Source organism: Empidonax traillii, unplaced genomic scaffold (genome assembly GCF_003031625.1).
Source record: "Empidonax traillii isolate 1590-97213 ecotype Southwest subspecies unplaced genomic scaffold, ASM303162v1 scaffold190:size869923, whole genome shotgun sequence".
In the NCBI taxonomy this organism is placed as follows: Eukaryota; Metazoa; Chordata; class Aves; order Passeriformes; family Tyrannidae; genus Empidonax; species Empidonax traillii.
In genome coordinates this window covers 573,294-585,524 of record NW_020955383.1, presented here as the reverse complement: position 1 = coordinate 585,524, position 12,231 = coordinate 573,294, and the positions used below count along the sequence as shown (strand labels likewise).

General features: G+C 39.7%; 1 protein-coding gene across 2 annotated transcripts in view; it reads left to right on the top strand.

The window, feature by feature from the left end:
* Positions 1–12,231, top strand: part of CLIC5 (chloride intracellular channel 5) — an 84,213-nt gene that overhangs the window by 2,768 nt on the left and 69,214 nt on the right. The window contains exons 4-5 of one of the 2 annotated variants that reach the window (XM_027886570.1): positions 214–909; positions 1,030–1,322. In XM_027886570.1, the coding sequence (XP_027742371.1) occupies positions 696–909; positions 1,030–1,322 (507 nt within the window). In that variant the 5' untranslated portion in view covers positions 214–695. Of the gene's footprint in view, positions 1–213; positions 961–1,029; positions 1,323–12,231 lie in introns of both variants that reach the window. The other variant, XM_027886568.1, reaches the window with a different exon arrangement.

The following is a 12,231-nucleotide window of genomic DNA, read 5'->3' as shown; positions in this document are numbered from 1 at the left end:
GCAGTATTCATCCACTTCAGATTCTGTGCAGTTTAGTGTGTCTCTCCATTCTTTAGAGAAAAGGAAGTGCATAGACAAGGAGGCAAATTAGATTACTGAGGTTTATGTCCTATGACATGGAGATACATAATGTAAATGTGATTATAATGAATCAATACATTAAGTGTATTTAATAATAACTAATACTTATTGCTTTCTTTTCCTACATTCCAGGGCAGCTCACAAGACTTTTTTAGAGTTTTGGCCCTGGTTTATAGATGAGAGGATGAAATTGCTAAATGTGAAGTGTGTGATCCCCAGAGTGAGCCAGTGGCAAAACTGGAAAGAGTTAAAATTTACCACTTTATATTTTTTTTATTTGTGTTTTTTTATAAATGATTATAATTTGTTGATGATGTTGTAAATAACCACTGAAATGTTGCAAAGGGTTGTGAAGAACAACTGATTACAGCTCCTGAGATACCATTCCCAGCAGTCAGATCAATAAAGGGGTTAAAAGTGAGACAGCCCTATCTTTTACTTGATTCAAAGCTCTCAGTAAATGATTGTTGGAGCCCTGCCATGTGTAGCAGAGCATTTAGAAAGCACACCACAGACTCTGCTTCCTCCTGAGGAGCGCTTGTCTGTCAACATCTCTCTTTAATTGTAGTCTTTTAAGGTACCAGCAGGCAGGCAAATCTCACAAGCCAGCAGTCATGGAAGATCCAGTCTTTACCAACATCAGTGAAAACATTAATGACACCAATGTCTGCGAGGTCTCAGACTCTGAGGAAGACAAAGGAGGTAGTCTTTATTATCATGTCCGTAAAGATTCAGCATCTCCTCCTTTTGTCACTAACATCCCAGAGAACATGGATGGTAGTCAAGAGAACTCAGAAGATAGCTGTAGTAATTCTGTGGCCTCTCAGCGTGGAGATGATGGAGAAGATGATTCTTCACTTCACCGTGGTGCTGGAGAAGATGATTCTTCATCTCAGCGTGGATATGATGGAGAAGATGATTCTTCACTTCACCGTGGTGCTGGAGAAGATGATTCTTCATCTCAGCATGGAGCTGATGAAGAAGATGATTCTTCATCTCACCATGGTGCTGGAGAAGACCACCCATACCAGCAGATGGATCTGATGAGCCCAGCTCTGGAAGAGAACCATGTAGAGGTCACGATGTTTGAGAGCAACCTGCATTCTCCTCCAGATTTCCAGTTGCGTCAGAGACAGAGCACTTTTTCCAACTCTTCAACTTCCCTCAAGTTTCCCCTTGACTATATCTCTGGAGAAACTAACAACTATCAGGAAGATTTTGAGATTCACATTTTTGTAAAGGTAAGAAATTGGGTGCTCCTAATCAGACTCTAGTTTTAACTCCCAAATCAATGTGTGTGTCCTCCAAACCAGGGGAATGTCCTACCCACTACCTGCCTGTGTTCTGCAGGGAGCTAATCCCTTCACTTACTTCTTGCATCTGAAGGCACAGAAAGAGGTGATTTGTGTTGTGTGGAGGTGCTGAGATTTCTTTATTTTGAGTGGAATTATGGCAAAAGTATTCCGATTGTTGCTGCAATTCCTTAATTCTGTGAAATCTCCCTGCTGTTACAGCTAGACTGCTACTACTTGAACTGGTTTAGTTCACCCAGTTGAGCTGGATTTCACTCTCTATCTAGTAGCTAAGGGCTCAAAAGTGATAGTTACTAATGCTATGAAGAAAACTGATTATATAGTTTAAATAAAGATCATGCCTGAAGTCTTTCTTTTGTTTCTTTCAATATTTAAATTAATGCATTTCTGTGATTTGTTGGATTAATCTATTTCTGTGACAATTTCAATATGTATTTTTCAATAATTTCCAGTAAGGTATAAATTACTGAAGGGGCTTTCACATTTTCTCTGACCTTATAAAGTAATAAGTACATTTCAAAACTGTAAGAATCTGTGTTATTGAACAAACACTGTGTTTCCCTTCATAAAAGCACTTGCATTTAACTATTCTCAAAAAAGTTCCTTCTTTTTAACTACATAAGAAATAAACGTTTAAGGTCTTGTTTCCCTTGAATAGGATGACACACCATGAGTATAATATTCTGTTATTTCAAGGGAAGTCTCACGAAGCTTCTCACTTTTTGACATAAATAATATTATCAGAATCTGTTCCATGGGGATTGTAGAAGCAGGAGAAGAGATTTGTTACCACACATGGTGAGCATGTCATGACAATGTCATTATTTGGTTATTTTAGTTTGTTGAAGCAAGAACACACTATAAACTTTTGGTCCTGATTTCTGTGGAAGTGGGCTGTGAGAGCCATCTGTGAGGGCCCTTGGCATTTTTGTTACCTTCACAGTCCTTACACTGCATGACTCTCTGAAGCAGCACCTCTACTATTTATTTCTGCGATTGGATCATGGTCGTTGCTAAAAATATGTTATATGGTCAAAGTAAGAGCTGTGGTGTTAGTTCTAGTTCATATCTCTGCATGTAGTCCTGCATGTGTCTGTTAAAAAGTGCAGCAATTGAGTATATTTTATTAGCATCTATATGGTGTAAGCAACCTGAGTGTTGTATTTTGGCTTTAAAATCATCTATATTCCTTATTCTTTCATGCTCCTCTTGTTTCAAAATAATAATGTCTTCTTTTTCTATGGATAAAATAAGAAATGGGTGCCCATGCTCCCATTCAAGCAGAGTTGTTTGGGTTAGTTTGAATTTCTGAAGAGTGAGAAGAAGGGCATTCTGAAAAGAACTGTCATAAAGAAGGTCTGAGGAAGTCCTTTTCCTTGCCTTTGTGTGCAGAGTACCTGATTCTCCCATAAAAGAGCTTATCAGCTGTTCCAGAGAGAAAGGCACACTTTGTGCTCTCTTCACTTGCCAAACATAAGCACCTGGTGCCTTTGAGACGTCCTTGAATCCCAAGGCATCCTTACCTGGCCGGAAGATTAGACATGAGGCTCTCAGGTGATCCTGATGGGCAGGGCATTGGGTACTGCTGGGTGTGTGACAGTGTTTTATTCCTTGAGAAACTGATGACATATAATTTTTGGCTTTTTGCTTTTTCTTTCTTTCCGGTATCGAGGTAATAAAGCAGTAACTCCCTGGAGTGCAGATCCAGCTTTGCTCCTTTTAATTACCTAGATAGCAAAAGTCAGCCTATAAAATGGAAGGTCACAGAGTAATATATAACAGGAGTAGTGAAATACCTGAGGGCAGTCACTTCCTGCACGTTGAACCAATATCTCGGTTGTGTCAATAAACATTTCTCACAGATAGTTCCCTTCTTGTATGGTCTCTAGTGCACCTGGGGCCAGTGTTGCTCTGAAATTGGGTTCATCTTCTGGGTTTGCTCTTTTCTGCATGCACCAACAGGGACACAGGACCCTTTGCTGTGGTGATGACAATTCTGGCACTATTTTTTTCCTTCCTCTGTAGCACTAATAAATCTCTGCAAGTGGCTGGAAACGTGACTGTCAGAGGTCACTGCTGACTAAAAACCAGAGAAAGTGGGAAAATTAAATGGTTTCTAACTTAGAGTGCAACTGGCTAGAGTAGAAATTTAACTTCATCAGGATATCGTAAGTGCTGTTACATTAGGATCGTAGTTTCAGTCAGACTGGATAATCTTTACAGTAGTCCATTCTGTGTTGTTAGACACCAAGAAAATGTTTAAATCATATTAACTCACCTTTCAGTGTTTATCAGTGCTTGGTTACTGTGTCATGTCAGCAGACTACTTATGTGCCACAAGTTGAGAAAGAAATTCCCCGTACCTTTAACAGCAGAACATAGAACGTCCCAACATGGAGATGTTTGTGCGAATCCAGCATGTCCAGGCTTGTCACAGCCACATTAATGCAATTTCTTCAAACAAAAGCCTTTGCAATTTGAGCAGAAATATGATGGACATACAGGCTGTGCTCCTGAGCGCACAGAACAGCCTGGCCTAATCAGAGCTCTGAGGTCCAGCCTTCTCACTTGTGCACTCTGTTTCCCTGTTGAGCAGTGTGTTTGTTCTGAAGGTTTAGATTCCTTTAAAAATTTTGACTTTTGTTTTCCTGAAGCTTGAGTTGTTATTTAAACAATCGTCCTCCTGTTTTCTCTTCAAAGGAAAATTATTACCCTTCTGGTTTATTGATGACTGAGACTGACTACAGGTTTGTACAAATGTACTCATTTGTGCCATAGGAGCAGAGTTCCTAGGCAAAAGGAGGTAATTCCTTACCTGGGCAATAAACACCTTGTGTTGTGCAAAAAATACCGATATTACCGTGGTTCAGCCTCGTGAACCTGCATGTTGGATCACTGCGCTGGGGTAACAGTTATGGATGCTGGAGGGCATCTCCAGAGATCCTCTGGTCCAGCCCCTTACTCAGAGCAGGATCACCTCGAGCAGGTTGCTAAGGGCTATGCCTGGACAGGTTTTCAACATTTCAAAAGATGAAGAACTTCCTCTGTGCAACCATTCCAGTGTCCTACCCTTATGGTAAAGGTGTGTTTTCCTACGTTTATGTGAAATTTCTCATGGCTCAATTTGGGCTCATTGCCTCCTGTCCTTTCCGCAGATACCAGTGCTTAAGAATGCTGTATTAAGAGAGATATTGCTTTTAACTTCTCTCTGCATCAGAAATTAAACTTTTAGGGGTTTCCACTGGGATTATTGCATCTGTTAGTAAAAATTTCTTCAGGTCAATACTAGGGAAAGAAAGGACTTTTCTGGTTTTCCAACAAGATGCTTCCCACTCCCTTGTTTCCGAGTCAGGAAGATCTGAAAGCTCTAACTTGCTGGCATAACCATGTTATAGCTCCCTACTGACAAAGTGGAGCTGAATGACAGACCATGTTCTTCGTAGGAACAGTGAGATTAATCGTTGTATCACTGCAAAAAGCACGCTCCTTCCCACTGAGTTGGCTTTTCTCTTGTTTTATGGAGCCTATTGGTGTCTGGTGAGAAAATTTTGTCAAGAAATATGTATTAGTAGGTTAGAACATGAAGTTACAGGACACAGATAATTTTTAGCATGTATTACTTGCAGAGAGCAGAACCACATGGATGTCCAGTCATAAGTTAATGGTTAAACTGGTGCTTTGCTGAGCAGAATTGAGCATTTTGTAGAAGATAAAAAGTAAAAGAATCCCCAGCATAGATGAACTTCTGTAGCTTCCAGCAGGATGACCTGCAAGGGGTTCAGATAATGGGTGACGATGAGAGTACAAGTTTTTCAAATTTTCAATGACCACACTCATAATCCACAGAGTAAACCAACTGTATTTGCAATTTTGGGCTGGTAGATATTTGCAAGCACAACTGGGTGTCCAAATACCAGGTGGTATTTTAATTGACTCCAACAGAGCGCATAAAGATGGTGTTAAGCCATATCTTCTCCACTGGGGTTTGCAGGTAGTAAAATGAGTTTAGGCTGAAGCCAGGTGGCAGGTGTAACTCTCTATATGTACATAAAATTATAGTAGTTTGGCTTTTATGACATTTTAGCTTTTGAAAATATTTTTTATAATAAATCTAATGGAAGTAAGCAAATATTATTTTGGTCTTATGAATAAGCTTAGAGAAAGGTTGAATGATTCATAATCCACGTTTTAAATAGTTTTAACTGAGCAACTTTAGCAAGGAAAAGATCCAAGAACTATTTTTTGAGTTTTCCAGTCTTGGCAGATTTACAGACCAAGATGCAACATGCTGAAGTTGACAAGTGCATGGCAGGAAATGACTCATGGAGAGCCAATGTTCCTAATGCGATATCTTTTTTTATAATTATAATTAAATTAATGGTTAATTATTTCTTCAAATAGCCTTGATAGAGCTTACAAGTACAATTAAGTATAGAAAGACAAGTCTGGAATATCAAGTGATAAGACGTGTCCTCCTGCTTTCAGTCTTATCCAGACTATCCTAACAGACACTGCTTCGGAAACATTCAGTGATGCCAATTCAGCACTTCTGCCAATAAGCCTCTGTCAGTGCTTAATTCCTTCAGAAAAACATTTTCTTTATTAAAATTCTACTGCTCTGAATTATGCTATTTTTCTTTTTAATAGATAGCTCCTTTACATGCATAGAAGACAGACACCAAACATCCTTCAGTTCCTTCAGCTTTCCTTCAAGCTTGAGTCATCGTTTTTAAATGTTGAGTGGTTTAGTGTGTGTTGTTTTGGTGGGGTGGTTGGTTTTTGTTGGTTGGTTGGTTGGTTTGGTTTGTTGTTGTTTGTTTTTTACCTTTTCATGTCTTTTCCCAGTTAATTTATATAATTTTTAAGCTCCAGTTTTCAGATACAGGTAGTGTCTATAGCATTGCCAATAAAAATTACTACAGCAAGTGCCTCTTTAATGCATCATCTGTCCAACTCTCTAGTCAGGACACCTTGTCTGCTGTATTGCAGCATATTTCTGAATCCTTTGACATTTATACAGTTCATCTAGCCCTGGTGTTTTCCCAATAAGTGCTTCTGTAAGGGTCTTGCCCATTTGTTATTTGCCCATTTGCAAGCAGGTGTAATGCAGTAGTATTGCACAGTTTGCAGCTGCTGTTTGACTTTTAGAGCATTAGGTTTTTCTCCTGTGAGGATTTAGGTTTCTCCTAGTGGTGTGATCAGACTCTGATGACTTGTTGCTGAAAACAGCATGAGTTTGGAGTCAGACAAGTGCTGTGATATAAATCCAGCATGAGGGACCCCACTGCCAGTGCTTTTGCTCCGCTAACTCAGAAAACAGAGATACATCTCTAACACCTCCACACCACACTGTGCAGACACAGCGTGGTTTTATGGCTCTCTCTTCCACCCTGTCATGGATAGGAGACTGGTAATCTCTTAAGTCAGAACATATAAGCCTAATAGTTATGTAATCTTATTTCTAGGAGGAAAACTGTGTTGTGGGTTTCTTCACAGCTGGATTTCTGCCTATCCGAATCACTCTGTGTGTGTGAGTGTGTGTGTGTGTGAAAAGATTAGCGAGTGGCCGTTCGGTTACAGATAACATCCAGTTCCTCGACTATCACTCGTGAACAGAACGTGTTTTAGCAGCAGGGCAGGGCAGTTTGCTTAATCTTTTGGATACAAAGGGCAAAAGGTCTCGCTTCTGACCCTCGCTGGGTCTGTGCCTCATTCAGGCACCTTTTTTTCCTGTGGGGAGGTCCATGAATCAATTTTCAGGTGACAGGCCTGTGCCACCCTCAGCTTGTGTCTCCAGTCGTGGCGGTGGCCAGCACAGCGCAGTAGCATAGCAACAGCTTCAGAATACAGACCTGTATTACCTAGGAAATTGCTCCTGCACTGTGATTGCAGCAGTGGCAAATGCAATGTAAATATGTAGGTCATACCAAGGGAAAATTAAAACAGGATTTATTGACTCGTTTATTTTTTCCATATATTTTCCTTTTTGTGATGCTTTCTTTGATGTTCTGAAAACAAGACTGTTATCCCAGCTTGGAATGTTCTTTTCCTTTTAAACATCTCAGTGCCTACAATTTAGGATTGGAAAATGTTTGGAATTGTGGATTGATTACTTCCTTGCTGTCCATGAAAACTTATCTATGGAGTAATTATGTTATGTCATCTGTTAAATGGGTTCTGTCCAATATAGAGTGACATGTATTATTTCTAATTGCTTATTGCAGAAGCACCTAAAAAGCAGCTCTACTGAGACTGATGTTTTACATACACAAAATAATACATAATCCCTGCAGAGCAACTGATATGTGTAAATTTTTTTGGAGTCTGCAAAAGGAAAGCAGCTTTTCTGCTCTGCACTTTGTTTTCTTCAGGTATCAAGGGTCAGATTTGACTTACCCAACTTAAGGTGTGTCTGTAAGCCATTAACTACTTCTCTGCAGGATGTCCAGGCTCCTTTTGCAACAAAAAGCTATCTAAAATAGCACAATGGGATGTTAATTCTGGTGATCAAGTGCAGGCATCAGCTGTAGGGTGAAGTTGGTTGTTCAGTAGACTCCATTCCTTGTGTGGAGTAGGGGCCTAGCTCAGTTTTCCAGTGATGGTTTAGACGTCTTAAGGCTTCCTTCCTGGCCTCCAGCTGCCTCTGCAGAAGGCCACAGGTATCCCATGGATCCTTTCTTGTACATATTTATGGATTTCCTCAGCTGTCCTAGGGCCTTTCAGTGCTGCTGGATATCTGGGTTTTAGGCAACTGCATCAAGCCATAAACTTTCACTAAATGCAATAGCCTGGTCACCTGAAGTTAAATAAATTGAATGCCACCAGTGACAGCTTCAGTACAGATCTTGGATTACTAGATTAGACTAGAAGTGAATTCCAGTATTGAATATTTGGAAACAAACTTCAGATTGATTCCCCCCCTACCCCCCAAGCTATTTAATTTTCATTTTTGGTTCAGGGTCCACGCTGATCAACAATAGAGGTGCAATATTGCACTGTTGAACTGCTGTTCACTGGGCAGTGTAACTTAACCAGATAAAATAATCTAATGCATTTTATCATCTTTCCATGGCTGAAACCCAGCACTCTTTAACTTCAGTCAACCTTTATCATTTTTTATAACAGCAACCCCCATATGTCTTTCAACTGCATTTGTTTTATAGTTTCTTTTTATTTTAGACACCAGAGCAGACAAGCAAAGCCAACTGAATATATTAGATTTTAATTGCTACCAGTTCAAACACAGCTTAAGATTTTAATTGTGTAAGGAAAATTTTCTTTGTTTCTTTGGGTCATAAGACTGTGTATTGGAGGGAAGTTTTCCACTCTACTGCTACTGAATTTACTGGTTTATTTAGAAATGTCTTCAGTGTCTTCTCATACCCTGTGGTTGTGGCAGAAAAGAAATATCCGAATATTTTTCTCTATCAGTGGCAATTTTTAAAATATTTACCACTGCTTAATGGTAAATGTTACCAATCTGTATGAAACCACCTTCTGTAGGAAACAAAAATAAAAGAAGGCACAGGCACGTCACTCTAAAATGACTCACTGATTTGTCACCTGCAGGTGTGATTTTTATATTTAGATCTCAACAATCATGGTTGATTTTTTATTCTTTGTATACATCTGTGATAACGTTGTAAGACGTCAGTGATGTTCATGAAGTTACAGTGATACAATTAGGGATAGAGGAGAAGTGAATTAGTTGGTGCACAGGTCTGGTCTCAGTACATCCAGCAGTGTTTCAAGCCAGGTTTTTGATTCACAGGTCGATTGATTTTCTGCTGCAGCCTCCATGCTGTCACCCCAGACCAGTCCACAGGTGCTAATGAAGCAAAACTCGAGAACACATCTTCTGAGAGAAAAACATTGTCTTCCTTCTTATGTGTTTATAAAAAATGAGGCACAGAAGGGTAGAAATCTGCACACTGACCAGGATGATTTTTTGAGAGTTCCTGTTAACCTGAAAAAAAATTCTTGGGACTGGATGTGACCTTCTGGAACATGAAATAGGGTCTTTTTCTGTACAGACAGCCTGAGAATGTAATACTTAAAGTGATCAAGGTCTTTTTAGAAACTATTACTATTATTATTATTTCTGGAAATCTGTCTCAGAACATCACTGCTCTGATGATTTGACACCTGACTGTAATGTCCACATGACCTTTATTCATGTGCAGGTAATACATCCTTGCTCTTGTGTCAGCATGATCCATTAGCATTCATTCTTGCATTTAGCATTTAGTTTAGTCTTATATATCCTCAGATGATTTTGGGCTAAAACAGACAATCCTTTTTGTCTCCATTTCTGCCAGTCATCATAGTAATCCACTAATCCACTACTGCACATATTTTCTTTCACATAGGTGCCTTTTTTTTTTTTTTCACTGCTGCATAGTGGAAGCTTTGCATCTGAATATGTAGTTATTTAATCAGTCTTCTGACTTCTGCTGACATGTATTTGTGCCATTTTTTGGATTTATTTTAAAATCTGTTTCATTAAAAATCTGGCCGGAAGAGGTGTTTTATATTTGCCTCACACTTATACTTGCTCTATAAATACGTGCATCCTTATCTGTAACACTGATACTTTGGTGGCCCCTCATTGCAAGAGGGTCTTTGTTAGCCAAAAATGTCATTAGAAATTCTTCCTAATTTTAATATCCATTAGCTGTGAATTTTCTAGATAAATACTGGAGAAAATCATTCAGGAATACTGAATTTCGTAGAGTAGATTTGTTCGACCAAGAGTTCTTTTTTTAGCTTTTTGTTTGTTTGTTTCTTAAATATCACACTGTGATTCAGGCATGGTGGGTAACCTTTCTTGCACATTTCATGGGCTTTTTCACAAGCCATCAAGAAGTGCTGTTAAGAATGAAGACAGCACTCATATCCCAGTTGTTTAAAAAAAAACAGTAAGTTGTCCAGGAGCTCAGTGCTGCAGCATGCTGAATGCTCTGTTGCTTATCCCTGAAATGAATAAACCATGTGCCTAATGTTTTAGCATAAAAGAACTTTAATTCACATTTTTCTCAATAATTTAAAATTAATAAAATTATGTTTCTACTTAAACACTTGATTGTTTTCGGATAAGGAGGAATAGAAAGAACTTCTCTTTTAATAATCTGTGGAATCCTTACAGAAGAATCACAGTAGGGAAGAATCACAGTGTTTAAGTGAAAGAGGAAGTTAAATCATAGAATCATAGAATGGTTTGTGTTGGAAGGGACCTGAAAGATCATCCAGTTCCAACCTCCTTGTCATAAGAAGGGACATCTCTCACTAGATCAGGTTGCTCCCAGACCCATCCAACAAGGCCTTGAACACTTTCCAGGGTGGGACATCCATGACTTCTCTGGACAACCTGTGCCAGGGCCTCACCACCCTCACAGTAAAGAATTTCATCCTAATATCTAATCTAAACCTACTGTCTGTCAGTCTTAAGCCATTCCCCCTTGTCCTGTCGCTACATACTCTTTGTAAATAGTCTCTCTCCATCTTTCTTATAGCCCCTTTAGTACTGGAAGACCACAACTGGGTCACCCCAGCTAATGGGGAACTCTGATCACCTGATAAATCTGGCCAAATAACATCTGAGAAAATGCATCTTTCTTACAAAAGTGATTCGGCTACTGGGGCACATTAGAAGCCTGATCCTGAGAAAAGCAGCAGCTGGAGGTTGGGCAGGATACCCCAGGGCATCTAACACGGCCCTTCAGGTCCGTGTCTGAACAGTCTAACCCCACCAACAATTTCTCAGAGCCTAAAGTTACTACAAGGTCATATTTCCATGAAAAGATGCTAAACAAATATGCTGGAGAAAAGTCCAGTGTCAAAAATCAGTTTTACACCATGTGGCCTATGTTGTACACCATGTGGCCTATTTTCAGGAGGCACCAGTCTGTCTTCCCTTTCTTTGGCAAGCACATGGATTTGTAAATATCAGCAGTAAGTAGTTTCTAGTTACATAGTGCATAGTTACACGGGGACAGAAAAAAAGAGCACCCTTGTAAAAACCACACAGATTGTTTTATGTTTATCACAGTTCAGGACTGCATGCTTTAATGGACTTTATGAGGCACCTTAAATTTACTGATTTTCAGCAGATATAGGCAGGATGCTTATCTGTTAAATCAGTAACTATTCATGTACTCGGTGTTTGCACTTTAATGAGCCCTTATAATGAATGGCAGAAGTTCAGAGCAGCAAATTCAGAGTCATTTGGCTCCTCCCTGTGAGATTGCTGAGAGTGAAGTTTGGACAGAGCAAGAGTTTCTTGCCGGCATCGGGCGCGGATTGGCCCTGACACTACAGCTGATAACAGCTAAAAATAGCACGGGTATAAAAGCCTGGCCAGTGGCTCAGCTGTCCTGGCATTCCCTCCTCGACTGCCAGCCAGGGAGGAGACCGTGTTCTCCAAGTCCCCGCAAAATATGTGACCAAAGAACACCCTGCTGTCTAATCCCACTTAACAATTAACTTGTCAAGTCAAGACACACACTGGACTGTGTGACTCATGGGGGCAGTAACCAAGTTATAGAAAAAAAAAAAAAAAAAAGACATACATTGAAGGTCAGATTTTCCAAGCAAGTTTTCCAAGCACAGCATGGCAGGTGGAATGTCTTTGGAATTGTGCCTGCAGAATATCTGTGGGTTTGTGTACAAGAATGTTGTATATACGCACATATAATCACCTGTATGGGGAGCATGCTTTGTGACGATGGAATTCTGAACACTTGGATAAACAAACGTGTTTTCATTTGACAGTGGTTTGACTAAGCTGGCATTGAGGAGTTCAGAAGTCTATTCTTAGCTTGCTGTTGATTCTGGGGAA